Source organism: Triplophysa dalaica, chromosome 13 (assembly GCF_015846415.1).
Source record: "Triplophysa dalaica isolate WHDGS20190420 chromosome 13, ASM1584641v1, whole genome shotgun sequence".
Taxonomy (NCBI): Eukaryota; Metazoa; Chordata; class Actinopteri; order Cypriniformes; family Nemacheilidae; genus Triplophysa; species Triplophysa dalaica.
This window is the reverse complement of record NC_079554.1, coordinates 3,747,601-3,766,429: the sequence shown is the minus strand read 5'-3', so window position 1 is coordinate 3,766,429 and position 18,829 is coordinate 3,747,601. Positions and strand designations below refer to the sequence as shown.

General features: G+C 39.3%; 2 protein-coding genes across 2 annotated transcripts; both read right to left on the bottom strand.

Moving 5' to 3' along the window:
* Positions 1-9,583: 9,583 nt before the first annotated feature.
* On the bottom strand, positions 9,584-11,231 carry LOC130433894 (zona pellucida sperm-binding protein 3-like). Its single transcript, XM_056763677.1, has 8 exons — positions 10,866-11,231; positions 10,672-10,790; positions 10,498-10,601; positions 10,244-10,421; positions 10,059-10,176; positions 9,896-9,978; positions 9,734-9,825; positions 9,584-9,650 (listed from the first exon to the last, which is right to left on the bottom strand). The coding sequence occupies exons 1-8, from the start codon at positions 11,217-11,219 to the stop codon at positions 9,598-9,600; spliced, it is 1,101 nt and encodes a 366-aa protein (XP_056619655.1). The 5' UTR covers positions 11,220-11,231; the 3' UTR covers positions 9,584-9,597.
* A 3,259-nt stretch (positions 11,232-14,490) lies between these two features.
* LOC130434514 (zona pellucida sperm-binding protein 3-like) lies at positions 14,491-16,217 on the bottom strand. Its single transcript, XM_056764713.1, has 7 exons — positions 15,675-16,217; positions 15,481-15,599; positions 15,304-15,407; positions 15,052-15,229; positions 14,868-14,985; positions 14,703-14,785; positions 14,491-14,635 (listed from the first exon to the last, which is right to left on the bottom strand). Exons 1-7 carry the CDS (start codon positions 16,215-16,217, stop codon positions 14,491-14,493), a joined length of 1,290 nt encoding a protein of 429 aa, XP_056620691.1.
* Positions 16,218-18,829: the final 2,612 nt, after the last annotated feature.

Genomic DNA, 18,829 nt, shown 5'->3' with positions numbered 1-18,829 from the left:
GTTTCCAGCCCTCTTGTGAAGATGGCTTCCACAAACTACGTCCAGGTCAGGGAACTTGGTCCCTACAATCCTCTGTGCAGTGTTAACTATACAGGCTAGGTCTCTTGGTTTTGTGTAGTGCAGCTGGCATACCACACTGTAACACAGTTGCAGGGAATGCTTTCTATTGTGTTCCTGTAGAAGTGTACTAATAGAGCTTTTCCACTGCATAGTACTGCACAGCTCACTTTTGGAGGGTTTTCCACTGGGTACAGTACCTGGTACATGGTACTTGTTTAAGTACCACATCAGTTGAGGTTCTAAGCATTTTTTACCGATACCTAAAAGTGACGTGTTTACACACAGATCACTGATTGGGCAGAGATGATCATTACCAGCGTCATTAGATTTGGAACACATGAATACGCATTTTAATACGTAATTTTGGCACATTGTTATATGCTTTGTGACAGTAATATAGAGATTGAGACCCTTTATGCAATACTAAATGCTACATTAGCTTAGCCTTGTGCAGCGTCCTGCAAACCATGATTGTTGTCTGCTCTTTGCTCTGATTTTTCCCAAACTCTGTTATTTTAGCAGTATTTTGTTTTGCTGCCATCCGCCATCGATATGCGGCGCAACTATGACGATAAGTTTATAATCCCCACCCACTTTGAAGAGGCACTAAACTCCTGTGGAAAAGAAAGCTGAGCCGAAGTGAGCTGTATTGAGTCATACTAAACCTGACGGTGCAAAGGAGTTGAAAAGCACCATAGAGCTGAGAAGATACTCTGGCTTTCTTAAGCTCCCTCAGGAAAAATGTCTCTGCTGAGCTCTCTCCACTAAGTATGAAGTATTAACGGTCCATATTATATAAATTTGTATGATATGCAGGCCCAGGAACTTGTTGTGATTAAACCTTTCTACTTCCTCGCCATTTATTTGGAGGGGCAAAGTGTCGTTTTCCTGTAGTCCACAATGATCTCCTTTATTTTAGTGATGTTGAGAGCCAGATCACTATCCGAGCACCACTCGACCAGATGTTGCATCTCTTCTCTATAGTGTGTCTCGTCGTTTCCTGATATCAGCCCCAATATAGTAGTGTCATCAGAAAACTTCACCATAGTGTTAGAGGAGAAGTGGACGGGAGTACAGTCATGCTTCAATAAGGTGAAAAGAGCTGGACTGAGAACACAGCCCTATGGTGCTCCTGTATTCAGAGAGTGGATGAAACATGATTACCCACCCTGACATTCTGTGGTCTGTTGGTAAGAAAGTCAAAAATCCATGACCAGATTGTGGTTGTTAATCTCAGGTTGGTGGTCTTGGTTACAAGTTTATGAGGCATACATTTATTGAACATAGAACTCCACAAAGTAAGTCCACAAATAACATCCTGACGCATCTGTTGGGATGCTCCCGATGGGACAGACTTTTGTGAAGTGCGATGCAAACTGTATCCTCCGTTGATCTGTTCCTACAGTAGGCAAACTGGTGGTTATCCAGATCCGTAGGGATATTGGCTTTGATGTGATTTAGAAAAAGGCTCTTCATTACAATTGATGTCAATCGTTGAGACATCTGATTGGCTGCTTTTTAAGTACAAGAAAAATAGTGGTGGCTTTGAATCATGTGGGGATTGCAGCCTGTTGCAGGGACAGATTTAATATATAAGTAAACACCTCCGCTAATTGGTCAGCACATGACTTCACTATACGCCAGAGCACCACATCCACTATAGGCAGGATTCTTTGCTGTGAATAGCGATGCTCTCCTGTTTTTGCGGTTGAAGTGGTTGATATCCTTAGGACAACATCATGTTGACCCAGGGAGAACATTTAAATCAACCAATCAAATTTCAGAAAAAAGTTTATTGTTTATTTTAAATTTAATCTTCTAACCAGGATTATGTGCTTCTAGACCATTGTTTTTCACTTATCATTTCCCTTTGATTTTAGGGGTAAGTTATGGCTAGGGTTGGGGTTTTGTGTGGGTTTAGGTTTTATTTATTAAAATGTTGTCCTTACGTCAACAAAATATGTTGTCCTGAGGACATCAACCACTTGGCAAAATAAGGTAGAGCGAGTAGCAACCCCACACTTCTTTCAAGCCATAGCTTTTGGTTTGGGAACACCTTGATAGTGTTATAGGTTAGCAAAGTATTGAGTGCAGAAAACTATGTTAGCCAAAACCGATGAGCTGTATTCCTCCAGGTCTGTACTCTGTGCAAATATCTCCCAGTCTGTATTTTCAAAACAGTCCTGCAGCTGTGAAATCGACTTTTTCCTCCAGACTCAGTTTTGACAGCTGGTTCTGTTCCACAAATGAGAGGTCTATAAGATGTCAAAATTTCTAATGATATATTACATTTACATTTAGTCATTTAGCAGACACTTTTATCCAAAGTGACTTACAAAGAGTTTAGGAGCAATAAGCGATATGTCATACAGGAGCCAATATACATTAAGTGCCAATACATAGTTACTGGTTTCAACAAAAGCTAGACCACTACCTGTTGAGATAAAGGGTTAGTGTTTTTTTTTTTTTCATTTGTCTGTCAAGTATTCACAAAAGAGATGGGTTTTAAGTAGTTTTTTAAATGTTGTGAGAGATGTGGTTGAACGGACAGAGTTAGGAAGAATGTTCCACCAGGAAAGAATTGTGAATGAGAACGAGCGGGAGAGCGATTTACTGCCCTTATGGGAAGGCAATACAAGACGCCGCTGGTTTGCTGAACGCAGGGATCTTGATGGGGTGTAGGAGTGCAGGAGAGTGTGGAAGTAAGCCGGTGCAGATCCAGTGATAGTCCTGTAGGCAAGCATTAGTGACTTGAATCTGATACGGGCTGCAACCGGTAGCCAGTGAAGAGAGATGAAAAAGTGAGTCACGTGAGCCCTTTTGGGCTGTTGGAAGACGAGGCGTGCTGCTGCGTTCTGAACCAGCTGAAGTGGTTTGATAGCCTTTGCAGGAAGACCAGTAAGGAGAGCATTGCAGTAGTCCAACCTTGAGATTACCAGGGCCTGGACAAGGAGTTGTGCCGCATGCTTAGCAGATATATGATCAGATAGACCAAGGTGTGGAGAATGAGCAGCTTTATAAGCTCCTGTGATATTACTGTATACTTGGTAGAGTATATTCTAATCTCTGGTTGGGAAATATACTGCATACATACTGTATATACATATACTGCACAGCACCTGCACTTTACATGGACACTTCCCCACTCCCCTACAATATTAATATTTATATATAGTTGAACCTTCCTTCCTTTCCTATCTCTTTTTCGAAAAAGCATTTCATTGCATGTCGTACTATGGTTTTGTATGTGACAAATTTACTTTGAACTTGATCTTAAAATGTATATTGGTATACAGTTTAGGCATCACAGTTTTTAAATCCACATGATTATAATCCCACAGCTACCTCAGAATGTGTATTTAGCTGAATGTTAATATTTTCATTCAGCTCCTCCAGAGCTAGCTCAGCATTAGGCCACAGTGGAATCTAAACAGTTTCGATAAGAGAGGAAGTAAACTCTCTTGGCGTGTCAAAGGGTCTGCATTTTAAAGTCAGATATTCAATATCAGTGGAACAATGTGTTTTTGTTGTGTCCGTAGATGTGCATCAGGCATTATTACGAATATGCAAACTATCAACTCTGTGAACAAAGTGGCCTGCCAGGTTGATGGCAGCATCGGGGATAGTACTTTCCAACCAAGTCTCTGTAAATACCATTATGCAGCTATCCCTACAATGTGAAGTAATCCTTAGTCGAATTTCATACATCTTATTGAAGAGTGACCGAGAGTTTGCAAGAAAGACTTTGCAGCGTTGGCATGTGTGGATTAGCCCTTACCCTAGTTTACACGCCAGCTATCTTCCTCCACTTCTGTTTCCTTTCCCTGCGCAGTCTCCGCCGCCCCCTAGATGGGATGATGATTCCGCCACTGAGCTCTGTGGGGTGAAGGATCTCCGGAGAAATATAATTTAAGTTGCTGATGGTACAATCCTTACTGAATACCTGAGAAAATAAACTTGACATAATACAAAAACGCTGCTGTATGTCTGAGAGCTCCGAGCAGCTGTGTCCGCACACGAAACCATCTTTACCCAAATCTAGGGAACAGTAATTTAGTACCCGATCTTCCACAGGCACTACAGGTAAAACATATTTTAGACAGTTACAACAACTTTAAACAGAAACCCAATCTCTGTAGGTCTAGACTTTGAGCATGCCATCTTCCACAAACCAGCCATTTAACGTTAAAGATTGCTTATCACAGGCAGTTTCTGACAATCTCATATTTATTTGCCTATACAGTAATATTGCATACATCGTATCTTTGAAGGGCATTTAGTTTGATCAAAATTATAAAAGAGAGATACAGCTGTACATTGTTTGTGGAAAAATACAAGATGATAGAGGTGGGACTAGTGGGGAGAGTGGGATAGAACTACAGCAAGAGCAAGCAACACATTAATTCCTCTGTGCTTTCTACATTATGCACTTACACACCGATTGCTAAAAAAAAAACTTGTTTTTTTTGTTAATCATGAAAAGCCAGCACGTTGAACAGTGTAAAGTAAGAATGCATGACATTTCACGAGTTCGCCTATGCAGATAATAGAGTATGTTTGAGGGTATGCTTATTTGGTGTGCTGTCGGGGAAGGGCTCCGAGCTCGTTCATTCTTTCGAGCTCAGAGCACTGCTCCCCTGTCCGGGGTGAGGGCTTTGAATCCTGCAATAGCCTGAACTCAGAACACCCCCCCCCTTTATTTTTTAAATATAATGAAAATAATACTGACCTATATTTTCCGGTGTTGCGCATGTTAAATCTACAAATAAAGCAATCGTGACTCATGCCTATACAAAGATCCAGCTGCTCCCAGAGAACGTGTAACACACTAGTGACATTTTATTTATTAATGAAATGAGATAAAACGTAACTTACATTTATTGGGGTGAATGTTTGATAAAATATACTTTTGCCAAATTAAAATAAATGGGTCTGTCATTCCGATGGAGAAATTAGCACACAGTTCAAGTAATCAATACAGCTTATTCTGAACTGTCCTTTGTATTACTTGTGGTGTATTTGAGAGTCCTCTTTTAATTTACACATGTTCATAATTTTTCCATTTTCAGTTAAAATGAAGAGAAAAAAATAATGTCCCTGATTAATAAGAAAACTGAAGATAATAGTCAGGCAAGGCTGGAAAAAGAAGATGCTGCTGAAAATAGAGTCAGAAATGCATAAAAGCTTAGAGAATGAAGAATCCAGAAGAAAAGAGGACCCATCAGCAAGGGGATAGGTCCTAAAATGCAGAACTTTTCTTAAGATGCAGAAAAGTGCCTAAATGTTATCACTGTTGTCATTGTTATTTTGACTATATACAATGTGTTGTGAAATAAATGAAAACAGAACTTTAATTTGAGCTGAACATTATTAGTTTACTTCTAGAAAAAACAGTTATACATGACAGTAAAAAATGACTGAAAAATAATCATGCATTAGTGGCCCCTCCCTGACCCCCCAGTTACGTTCTCTAGAACCGTCAATGGGCATGAAATAAATTAAAGCTTACTGCATACAAACATTTGTGGCAAAGAGTCAGAAGGTCAACTTTTTAGGATGAAATATGAAAGTCTCAGCTCAAACACCATTGAGATTACACCAGTCAATGATCAGACCCACACCAGAAGCTCTGCCAATACATTGACTCCTAAGACCCCAAAACCCACAGGGTACCCCCACTTAACTTTAAAAAAAAGTTATGAATGCAAGACAAAACAATACACTTTTATTCTTTATAAAACACTTTCACACAACTATTTGCTGAACCAAAGTGCTGTAGAATACAGCTCAAAATAAAAAAATAAAAAACACAACACAAAGCTCAAGACAAAACAATTGACAAGGGTCGATAAAAGCTATTGACAAAATATGTTCTCTAGGGAGATATTTAAATACAGGCAAAGGAACAGCTCTAATTGATGCTGGCTGTTTATTCCATGGACTAGGACCAGAAGCAACGAAGGCACGAGCAGCTCAGCAGTGGAAACTCGTTCTTGGAACGAAGGGGCCAAGATTGCTGGATCTTATCAACCTATTTGGTGTATAATTACAGATTGCCTTTGGAGAGATATGATGGGGCTTTTCCATTCCAGTCCATTTTCTACCGCTTATCCGAACTACCTCGGGTCACGGGGAGCCTGTCCCTATCTCAGGAGTCATCGGGCATCAAGACAGGATACACCCTGGATGGAGTGCCAACCCATCGCAGGGCACACACACTCACTCATTCACTCACGCACTCACACCCTACGGACAATTTTTCCAGAGATGCCAATCAACCTACCATGCATGTCTTTGGACCAGGGGAGGAAACCGGAGTACCCGGAGGAAACCCCCGAGGCACGGGGAGAACATGCAAACTCCACACTCACAAGTCGGAAGCGGGAATCAAAACCCCAACCCTGGAGGTGTGAGGCGAACGTGCTAACCACTAAGCCACCGTGACGATGGGGCTTTATTATGCAAAATTTTTAAACAAACTTTGAATTTTAAATGTAATTCCATGTTTGACTGGTAGCCAATTTAATGAAAAAAAGAATAGGTAAGACATAAACGAACCTCAGTCTGCCTGTAGCCATCAGCATTTTGGACCATCTGTAAACACATTTTAGAGCACTGACTTATACCATAATAAAGTGAATTACAATAGTCTAAACGATTAAGACCAAAAATGAATGATGTGTTCAAACTGTTAGAGGTCTCCTCACTACTTTCAACAAGTTGGTATGATTATTAAGGTCCTCATGTAATGTCTGGAATACAATATTCAAAAAACACTCAATGGCTGTGTAAACAAAGCCCTTCTTGCCTCGTGAATAACAGTTCTGCTCACAGCAACCCGTTTTAGTCCATTTCTCTTTAAATGATGAGTTACAGCGCACCCCACCCCCCTTCCATCCGGCTTGTCAACACAACACAGGCGTAGTACTGCCATGGCAATCGTTTAGCTAAATTATATTTCCTGAATTCCCATGGTTAGTTTTGTCAAACGTCTCAAAGTATTCGTCCGGAGACAAAAAAAAATCTGTCACCGCAAACAGCACTCACGTCGTGCGTGTATGCTTTCCTAAAATCCATGGATTTTTGCGAACCTAAGATCTCAGCGGATCAACGTCGATTTAAGCACCTGTCATTGACAAGTTATGACGTCAACTGTTACACACACAACGTAAAATGATATCTAGAAAGCTGTGAATGGTTTTTCAGCCTAGGTTTAAAAATAAATAACCTGCAGTGTTCGCCCCTGTTCATTAGCAAAACAAACAGCTTGCTGCCCCTAAACATATTAACGCACATAATGTATTAACATACACACAGTTAAACTCCAAGTATCCATCTGCAATTATATACAGGAAGTTTAACATGAGTTTTGAATGTTCTATTGTGCCCATGACTGACTAGTCTCTTCGCTATCATATGCTAACATTATCCTCTATATATATATATATATATACACACACACGTTACATTTTCCCCAATTCAGACTGTAGATAACTATTACTCATATCTGCAGTTTTGACTCGTTCAATCGGTGTTGATCCCTCTTGAGGAACAACTTTGAAGATAATCCTGCTTGTGCTGTCCCAGGTTGAAAAATCACTCCGGTTTGAAGTGATTCGTGCAAAAAGTTTTTACTCAAAATAAATCCACTGCGGTGTAGCGACTACATGCCATGGCTTAAGTTAGTGGACAACATGTGATCACATACACCACTGTCGCTTGTGAAAAAAACAATGGCAGAGCACGGCGGATGGAACTGTGTAGAATAAGGGGCAGTAACAAAATCTGCATTGGACATCACAACCGGAGCGAAATCTGAATGGCTCGATTTCTCACATGCTTGCAGGGAAAGGCACACCAAAACAAACTTACTGTGTACTTTTTTTACATTTTCTAGGTTGCTAGATGAACCCGGGACCCGATTATAGCACTCAATCACAGAAAAAGTGGGGTTTAATAAGATGTCTCCTTTAATCAGAGACTAAAGGTTTAGATTTTAGATAAACGCCGCAAATGAAAGAAACTTGATTTGACCATTACATAATTTTTTTGTAAAAACCCAAGTTGTTATCAATAAAAACACCAAGTATTTTGGCACAGGGTGCAACATAGTAAGACAGATTACCAGTGTAATTGGCAGTAAGAAACAAAAGAATGACCATTAAGACACCACAATAGGGCCAATGGTTGCTTTCACTTCTGAATCCATTCCTGAAATAAAACAACTTGTAGTCCTACAACGAGGTCCAGAGAACAAACATCAAATAGAACATTGCAACCAAACACACAGAATTAAATCCCCCTTGCATACCAATCCACTGTTGGTTTGCTGAAATTTGAAAGCCTCTAACTGAAACTGCAGACTCCAGTACTTAAGAGTTAAATGAATAGTTCACCCATAATAAAAATTGTCATGACATTAAATTTGTATAATTTTCTGTGAAAAAGTTAAACTTAGTTTATAAATGCAGGCTTTTTCTTCAAGCAATTTAGAAAATGTACTTTATAAAAAACAAGAGGCATACCTTGTAAATACAACTCATGCATCTTTAACTAGTTGCATTCAAAATTTTAGTTTGCTCTCAGCAGGAAATAACTTCTGGTCAATTTAACCTGTTAATCAGTAACCCAAAATTAAAACACAAAAATTGAAGTCATGACTCATAATTTCTAAAATAGTATGAACTAGGAGTGTCATGGTCATAGAGCCAAAAGTACTATAAAAAAAAAGAGGGCCAAAAACGTTACCGCGTGAAAAAAAAAAATGATACTTTGACTTTTTTAAAGAACATTGTCTTCCAAAAACTTTCATTAAAAATAAAAACTACACTTTGTAACTCAAGACAAAAATTCCTTAAGGTACTAAAAAGTTTTTGATACACATGGCTTAGTTAGTTTGACGTCATAGACCTCATACTTTTAAAATATCATGGCACTAGATTTAGAATGATAATGAATGATTTCCAAACATCCGGGTAAGCTCTAGGGTCCTTGGACAATGCCAGTGGAGTAAAAACCGACCACAGAGCCTAAATTCCTTGGCAAACACATGGAACGACCTTGAGGCCTCAAAAGATATAGAATACAGAACAAGCCTTTTACTAGGCCCCCTAAATCACGCATCATTAGCAAAACTATACTGTATGAAGGCTAGTTTGAAACCAACTCGTGTAGGAATACTCTTAATCATTCGAATGTCCCAAACAAAAATGTTAAACGTTTAACACTTATGGACAAGTCCGACAGCATCTATAAATGTGCACAGTGGTCCCCAGGACACCAAAACAACACTTGCACGTAGAAGCGGAATTAGACCTAGAACACCATTTAAATGTAATTTGTCAGGTTTTCATTCTGTGAAAGTTTATCCCATTTAATATTTTCATAGTAATGTTTCTATTGCTTTTACATTTAAACATAGCATTGTTTGTCATGTCTGCAGAAATTGAAATCACGTTAAGTGACTTATAACCACACTGGACCGAATATTAAGAAAACACACATCTGAAGATCTAGTTTCACTGTTTATTGTTCACATCATTCAGTTATCACAATAGGGCCAATAGTTACTTCACCTTCTGAAACCAGGTCTGGAATAAAAAAAGAAAGTTAAAAGGGCATCAAGGTATGCAGTGATGTTCTTGAGGAATTGTATCAAGTCCCATTACTGTACCTGAATCAGACAAAGATCTCCCTTTCCTACTGGAGCCACACGTGGAATCACAGCACATGCACACTTGATCACTTTCATCTGCAGAGGTCCAACTGAGAAGAATGTAAAGGAGTCATGGCACAGAATCCCAATTTAGCAGAAAGAAAGGTGTCAATAACATACCCATCGGCAAAGGAGCAAGCTTTGCTCTCCAGATTAGTGGGATTTGAAGCAATGACAGCCTTCAAAGCACATGTAACATACACCTAGAAAAAACAAGATGCTCCAGATTACGCTCTCCTAGAGAATGCAAAGAATTTCAAAGTTATATAGTCTCTTCACATACCGAGCCACTACCAGTCTGTTGAAACCTGAATGCCTCCAACTGAAACTGCAGTTTGTCATTCTGAACTCGTTGCATGAAATGGGAAGGTGAACCTGTAAGCTTTGCATCAACCATGCACCTAAAAGGAGAGGAAGAATTAGCCCACTGGCTCACTTATTGAAGGTAAGGAGAGGACCCTTACTCACCCATAATTCTCGATAAAAGAATATCTTGGAACGGAGTTCACATCAGGGGCCGCAGTAGCCACACAGTCATCAATGAAAACACGCAAAGGAACATGGTTGTACGGTTTCAGGGAAGCTTCAAAGTTCATAAACTGACCCAGAAAATACTGATTGGCAGGCCTCTCAAACATCCAGTCATCTGAGATTAAGAAAGAGTGTTGGCAACATCCACTTAAGAGCAGGGTCAGATTTTTTTTAGGGCAAGTTATCATTACCAGTCATAAGCTTGAGAGAAAAGACAAGAACTTCCTCTCCAACTCTTGTTGCAGCAAAAGGAACCCAAGCAGGAATCAAGGCATTGCTACTGACATTATGCAACCTAGAGAGCAACAGAGTGAAAAATAACCCAGAATGAAAGTGCTAAACCTTCAGAAGAGATTTTACTGTACCTTGGATAGTGACACTCAATTGCAACAGCAGCTGCTTCTGCCCTCACAATGGGTGTTCCACCCACAGCCTCAGGAGTGTAGCGTAGCATGAATGTGTACACAAGCGCATCAGCAGTCATCTGAAAAAAGTAGTCATACATTACCACAGAGCATGATGTTCAATTGATGTTGCAAACCCATGAGTTATTTCTAACCGTCAGAGAACTGCCACAAGTCTGGAGCTCAGATTCAAAGATAAGAATCTGAGCATCAGGATCTTCTCCTACAGCTCCACAGCCTCCCAAACTGAGTAAGGCAGGGTTAACCACCTGGCCGTTGCCATAGAAGTCTTTCTTGACCTCAACCTGCACAAAATTCTCCTCACATCGTGCTGCTACGCTCACAGAAGGACTTGGTGTCCGTAGCTCAAAGGGCACTTCAGGCTGAAGGGGCTCTTCAGGCATTAGGGGATACTGCCAGGTCAATGGTGCCACAGGACCCTGCATCACCTGCTTGGATTGTGTGTTGCCTTCTTGAAGAAGTCTCCCTTGATCTACCACAGAAGACATTCCAGGTTTTGAAGACTGAAAATAAGCTGATCCTTGTGGAGCTTGCAGAGAAGATAAAGTTGATGGCAGCTGCTGCTGTTGTAATATTACAGGAGCCTGGCCTCGTTGCAACCCTGACCACTGTTCCATAGACAATCCAACTGCTAAAAACAGCAGCAATCCAACAGACGTGCACGCTACCAACCCCATTGTTGGAAAAAAATTCTCTGAGAACTGCAGAATGCCTGTTGCTTCTCTGCAGCAGCTTTTTAATAGAATGCAATTAATGTGACTCCGCCCCATTTTGACAAGCCTAATGATTGTCCAGACCTGTTGAGATAAAGGAATCATTCACCCACAATTGAATTTAAGGTGACGTTTACACGAGACCGTTTCCAACTGAAAGCGCAAAAAATGTATGAGTGTTGGGCGTTCGTTTAAATGGAAATTGCGGTTTGGGGGACTGAAAACGCAAATCTTTGAAGACGGGTCTCAAAGTGCAACTTTTTGAAAACTCAGCATTTTCGTTTCCATTTAAATTGCAAAACGGAACTTTCGGAAAAACGATGACGTCACGCGCATGCGTATTACAAGCGTGAGCCTAGCCAATCAATATGGCTGCTCGACTATGTTTTAACGTTTCCTCAGAAAAATGTGGATATGCTGCACCAATAAGACCAGCATAAACACACTATTTACATTCGCCAGACTTTAAACACACATACGTCGACCAACGGTATTAGAAAGCTGTATTGCCTTATCACTTTACAACTGCCATGGAACGTCCTATTTCTTTACACAACAACATCGCCATTCACTGGCCTGGCGTGCATACTATAGCGTTTTTAATCGTTTTCCATCATGTGGCCTAAGTCATAACTTACTCCTTATTTTATCTTAAAACGTAACAAAAGGTTAATTAAGGCTGTATCCGAAATGGCATACTTTCTTATTTTATTGTAGGCAAAAAGCAGTAAGCGAACGAATAGTATGTCCGAATCGTCCGTATTCATAAAGAGTAGGTGATTAACATTGACCTTGCTTTGTTTTTAAATTGGCCATGCTTTATATTGTGCATAGTTTCAATTCATAGAATTTAAATACGAATCATTTAAATCGAGTTTATTATCAGTACTTTATTTATCTTTCAGTTTTATATGTATATTTGCCCTTTACAATATTATATACTGCTTAAGTGTTTTTTCTACTTGCAGATATTAAAAAAATATGATAACTATTCACAAGATCATTTTAATCAGGTGGTTTTAATAGACACTTTGGTGCAATTTCGCTTTCTAATCACCTTGCATATACGAATAATTACACATACAAATTAATTTCTAAAATGTTGTGGTTTTATGGAAGAGGAAAGAAAAGATGAGGAGAAAGTGAAAGTAAAACGAGAGCGTGGTCGGTTAACATCTAGATTTTTATTTTCTATTTATTTATTTAGCAGGGACAATAGACAGTGACTGCTCCAAAATTAGCTACAGAGCTAAATTTCATATCTAGTTCCTAGGCGGGAATTCGAATGCAAATTACAGCTGTTACTTGCATCACTTAAAATAACAGACAACCCGCTACAACGCAATTAAACTATGTAAAAAACACATACAAAGCCCAACAGCAAAATCACTCCAATAACATTCAATGATCACACACTTGGCTCTTTCAATCATAGTTTTACATTTAGCTTAAATTGTGCAAACGTACAACACGATTAGGTTATTTGGTAGGCGGTTCCGGCTACTAGCAGCTCTTGCAGAAAATGCCGAAAAAACAAAGTTAGCACTAAACTTCACGCAGTCGCCTCTAGACGAAGCTCCTATTTTTCTTAAATTTACATCCCGTTGAGAGACAAATTCATGCAAAGTGGGTGCGAGTATATTAGCATTTGTATACATGAAACAACATTTGTGAAACAAAGTAACATTGTCTAAGGGAAGATTTTTTTTTTTATTATGATTACGTCCATGTTAAAACATGATTAGCACACAAAGAAACATGACAGAAGTGATATTCTTAGATTGTTTCATGATGTTTTTAATACAACAATAGAATATATTAGAGCACCATGGCAGTATTTAGGCGAGAGACAAACAATAGGCAGAATACATACAAAAATTTAGCAGTTTACAGGCAATAAGCATTTGTTACAAAAGAGTCCAATGGGCATAATCATTATTCAAAATGGGAAGTGTGAATAGAACTGATGTTGCCAGAATTTAGCTAAGCACATCGCAAAATCACAAAGCTGCTTTATTCCTTGTAGGGCTAAGCTTTTGGTAAGAGTATACAAGACAAATAAAATTTAATAGAATTAGTCTAGATGTGCTGTACATGGATTTAATGATTTAATTCATGTTAAATTGTACAAAACCTCTAGAATTAATGCAACCGGTCACTCAAAGTTGTTGCTGTTATTAAATATGGCTAATTTCTTGCCCACACCAGCACAGCAAGTGGAGGATATGCACCTCAAATTTTGCCAACCACCGTTAGATAGGAAAAGTAGTATTAAGTAATATGATCGTCAATAGTGGACAACGTTGATCGCATTACTACACCCATTCAGGCAAAAAAGTAATTATCCATTTAGTCCTCGTCAAGTGTACTTCCCAAAAATTAAGTACTTACTAATTGAGGATGCCATTACGGATACAGCCCTAGATAGTTCAGACTTTTCCTTCGAACAATTTGGAAAACGTGCTTTATGATAGTACAAGAGAGCTTGTACATACAGCTTCAACTGGCTTTCAAGTGGTTCTGTTCGAAATTGTAACTTCAAGACATTTTTTAAATTACATTTCGTCTTCAAAATGCTTTAAACAAAAACTACACTTTGCATCCCGAGACAAATCCCTTTGGGGACTAAAATTAATGTTTGGATACACTTGCCTTAAACCAATTAGTTTGACAGACCATGGCACTAGATTTACAAAGTTTTCAAACATGCATGATAGTAACGCATGATATTCTTTAGATTAAATATTACCTTATAAATGTTACGCACTAAACATCCTGGTCAGCACGAGGGTCCCTGGATAATGCAACGAGTAAAAGCGCAACAGATCTTATACTCCTACCTATAGCAAACACATGGATCAACCTTGAGGCCTCACGATCGATATAGAATACAGAACAAATTTTAAACGAAATGTTAAAGAGGAAAGCCAACATCCAAAGAGCTAGTTTCAGTGTTTATTGGTCACATCATTCAGATATCACAATAGGGCCAATAGTTACGTCACTTGAAACCAGGCCTGGAAATAAAAATAAAGTTGAAAGGGCATCAAGGTATGCAGTGGTGTTCTTGAGGAATTGTATCAAGTCCTATTACTCTACCTGAATCAGACAAAGATCTCGCTTTCCTACCGGAGCCACACGTGGCATCACAGCACATGCACACCTGATCACTTTCATCTGCAGAGGCCCAACTGAGAAGATTGTAAAAATGAGTTCGGTACAGAAACCCAATTTAGAAGAACGATGTTAATGACATACCCATCAGCAAAGGAGCAAGCCTTGCTCTCTGGATTAGTGGGAGTGGAAGCAATGACAGCCTTCAAAGCACATGTAACATACACCTAGAAAAAACAAGATGCTTCAGATTACACTCTCCTAGAGGATGCAAAGAATTTCAAAGTTATGTAGGGTCTCTTCACATACCAAGCCACTACCAGTCTGTTGGAACCTGAATGCCTCCAATTGAAACTGCAGCTTGTCATTCTGAACTCGGCGCATGAAGCGGGAAGGTGAACCTGTAAGCTTTGCATCAACCAGGCACCTAAAAGGGGAGAAAAAAAATTAGACCATTGCCTCACTTATTGAAGGCAAGGAGGACCTTACTCACCCATAATTCTCAATAAAAGAATATCTGGGAACGGAGTTCACATCAGGGGCCGCAGTAGCCACACAGTCATCAATGAAAATACGCAAAGGAACATGATTGTACGGTTTCACGGAAGCTTCAAAGTTCATAAACTGACCCAGAAAATACTGATTGGCAGGCCTCTCAAACATCCAGTCATCTGAGATTAAGAAAGAGTGTTGGCAACATCCACTTAAGAGCAGGGTCAGATTTTTTAGGGCAAGAGATCGTTACCAGTCATAAGCTTGAGAGAAAAGACAAGTTCTTCCTCTCCAACTCTTGTTGCAGCAAAAGGAACCCAAGACGGAATCAAGGCATTGCTACTGACATTATGCAACCTAGAGAGCAACAAAGAGTGAAAACATATCCGAGAATGAAAGTGTTAAGCCTTCAGAAGAGATTTTACTGTACCTTGGATAATGACACTGAATTGCAACAGCAGCTGCTTCTGCCCTCACGATGGGAGTTCCACCTTCAGCCTCAGGAGTGTAGCGTAGAGTGAATGTGTACACAAGCTCATCAACAGTCATCTGAAAATAGTCATCCTTTACCACAGAGATCTAGCTTGATGTTCAAACACAGCTAGTCTACAAGTTACTACTTACCGCCAGAGAACTTCCACATGCCTGGAGCTCAGATTCAAAGATAATAACTTGAGCTTTAACATCTTCCCCTACAGCACCACAGCCTCCCAAACTGAGGAGGGCAGGATTTACCAACTGACCATTTCCATAAAAGTCTTTCTTAACCTCAACCTGCATTAAGTTCTCCCCACATCGTGCTGCTACGCTCACAGAAGGGCGAGGTATCTGTAGCTCAAAGGGCACTTCAGGCTGCAGGGGCTCTTCAGGCATTAGGGGATACTGCCAGGTCAATGGTGCCACAGGACCCTGCATCAGCTGCTTGGATTGAGTATTGCCTTCTTGAAGTCTCCTTGAATTTACCAGAGACATTTCAGTTCTTGAAATGTGAAAATTATCTGCTCCTTGTTGGCTTTGGAGAGCTTGCTGAGGAGCTAAACTCGATGGCTGCTGTTGTTGGAATCTCACTGGATCCTGGCCTTGTTGAAATCCTGACCACTGTTCCACAGACAACCCAACTGCTATTAGCAGCAAATATCCAACAAAATTAACCTCTACTAACCCCATTGTCATAATAGCTTGAATACCTGAGAATACTTCTTGTGCCTCCGCTGTGCCTTTTTATACAGCAGGGAATGAAAGTGGCTCCACCCCCTTTAACAAGCTTAATGAAAATCCAGACCTGTTGAGTTAATCACTTCTATTGCATCCAACCAGCCAAGTCTACAACTAATCTATGCACTGATTTCTTTAGATATTTGCAACAAATTAGCATAGATACTACCATTAACATACGTTTTAAGGTTGCATTCTAATTAAAGTCTTGTCATTTGTTAAGTTTAAGAAAACTCTTTAAGTCTGTTTGGCTTACATTTTTGTAAACTAGGGATATGAAAACAAGATATGAAACAAGTCAAGGATACACACATCCCAAAATGTATTTCTTATCATGCAGAAAAGCCTCTCAATGATAATCCACTGCCCTATGAGTTGTTATGCTGTTGTGTTTTGACAGACTCTACCAACTGCTAAACAAAAACTGGTCTGTGTCTTTTGCGCTTGAAAGAGTTAGAAAAAACTTCCCCAACTCCCTACTAAATGTCCCTGAGTCGCAGCCTGTAATATTCCATTGCTCTGGTGAAAATGAATTAGGCAAGTTAATGTGATTTTTGCATTAGCAGATTAAAAAATGTCTTTCATGCTCTCATTCCCATTTTAGACCACAGCTAAGCCCGAATAGCTTTCTCTTTGTGCTTAACCTCATAATGTCAAGAGGACCAAACTCACTTTGAATGTGGTGGGGACATAAAGTGAGTCCACATAAACTGTGTCGTCATAGGGACTTGTGCTTGAAGTTTTTTATCAAACAGTTTTACTGTTGATTTTAGATTCTTAAATAAACATTTGACCCAAACATTAAAAATGATGTTGTCATTTTTAACCCTCAGGTTATGCAAACCCCATTTGAGAATCTTTCTTGCAAAACACAAGATATTTTGAGAAATGTAGTCACAATGTTGTTTGGTTACCGATATTCTTCAAAATATCTTCTTTTGTGTTCTGAAAAAAACATTCAGGTTTTGATTTACAAGTGGGTAAATGATGAAAGAAAATATTTTAGGTGAGCAATACTTTTAACATATCTTGTGATCAAACATGGCATCCTTAAATGTTCACACAAGGTATTGTTTTTGCTACATTTAAATTAACATTGGTCATGAACCATTAGTTCTAGTAAGTGGCACTGCATTGCAGAGTACAACAAACTAGATTTAGCGTAAACATGATAGCATGCTAAGGACTTTCAATGAATTTGTACAGTACAGAAATACAGCCTGCCACAATCTACTGTAAAATTGTGGGGCCACAGTGGAAAGTTTGTGTACACCCTAATATTTACAAATGAGTTGACTTTAAACAGTTTGTCTAAGGAACCAATAAGCATTGTACAAAGCTATGTTTACATAGAAGAAATGTAGCCATGTCATTTATTTTACATTTGAAAATTTTATTGGTTTTCATGGAAACTATAATGGTGCCTACTGTTATGTGATGGATTCTATAGGTAGGATGTTAAATCGTATTAGAATAATATCCACAAACAACACAGGAAGGAATTTTGTAATGGATTCAATGGAAAAAGCTAATGGTTCATTATTGTATTTTTACGGAAACTGCTAAAACTGCTACTTATGACATGTTTTGTGGTCCAGGGTCATAAGTATTTTCCAGCTTAATATGCAAAGACAACTAGACAGTTAGCTCAAAGGTATCATATCATCAAAAGTTGCTGACTGTGTCACCCACACTAACAATAACTCAACAAATAGTGTTAGCTTTGGGTAGAGAAATCCGGTTGTTGACCAGTTAAGATGGGGAGTTCCCCATGCATCATTTTAGCATTTCCTTACTTCTAAGCATAAAATACAGTACAGCTTATGACATGTTTATATTTTTTATATAGGAATATATAAATTTTCACTACAATGCAGTTTCCCCTTACAGCTGAAATGTACCTGAAAACCAGCTTTCTTTTCCATTTTCTCATAAGTGTCGAAAATAATCTCTATCTCTAGGCACTCTCTCTGTCCCAGAGGAGGTAGCTGGATAACTGGACTGGTTATTGGCCTGACCAAACAGAGGCCAAGCAAGATGAAGCTGAATGTAGCAAGTCAACAACCGATTTTGCTTCTGCAAACCAGCATCTGACCTCCGAGCCTGTGTTACTCCTGCAGGGGAATGCTTTAATCACGGATCTCTTTCAGCATTCACTTCAACAGAGATTAGATGACCAAATCAATAAGAAACTGAACGAAAATGTGCGAGGAAGAGAGAGAATGTCCTGTTGAATCACGAAGCAGATCATCAAATGCTGCCCTTTCGCACAGATCGGATTGTGGGGCAGAAGGAAGAGAAAGACTAATGTTAAACAAAAGTTTCGTTCCATTGAGAACCCCACGGTTGACGATTAGAGACCAAGGTAAGAAATAGGCTTTATCAACCAAGGTAAGTGTATGCATATGTGTTTTGCTCAACAAAGTTCAATTAACACCTCCAGTTTTTAAATGCCTATATTGCCCAGAATCACCCGACAAGAGGTTTGCTGCTTTTTTAAAATCTTGGCCTCTTTGAGACTGCAATTACAGACCTGTGACAAAAAAGCCATCCCTCCCTGCTTT

Coding starts and splice junctions, on each gene's coding strand:
- LOC130433894 (XM_056763677.1), bottom strand. CDS start 11,219: ATGTCTTCTGTGGTAGATCAAGGGAGACTTCTTCAAGAAGGCAACACA. Junction 10,422..10,497: donor TTCTCTCAAGCTTATGACTG/GTAATGATAACT, acceptor TCTTAATCTCAG/ATGACTGGATGTTTGAGAGG. Junction 10,177..10,243: donor TCTTTTATCGAGAATTATGG/GTGAGTAAGGGT, acceptor CTCTCCTTTTAG/GTGCATGGTTGATGCAAAGC.
- LOC130434514 (XM_056764713.1), bottom strand. CDS start 16,217: ATGGGGTTAGTAGAGGTTAATTTTGTTGGATATTTGCTGCTAATAGCA. Junction 14,786..14,867: donor AACAGACTGGTAGTGGCTTG/GTATGTGAAGAG, acceptor TGTTTTTTCTAG/GTGTATGTTACATGTGCTTT. Junction 14,636..14,702: donor GCTTGCTCCTTTGCTGATGG/GTATGTCATTAA, acceptor CAATCTTCTCAG/TTGGGCCTCTGCAGATGAAA.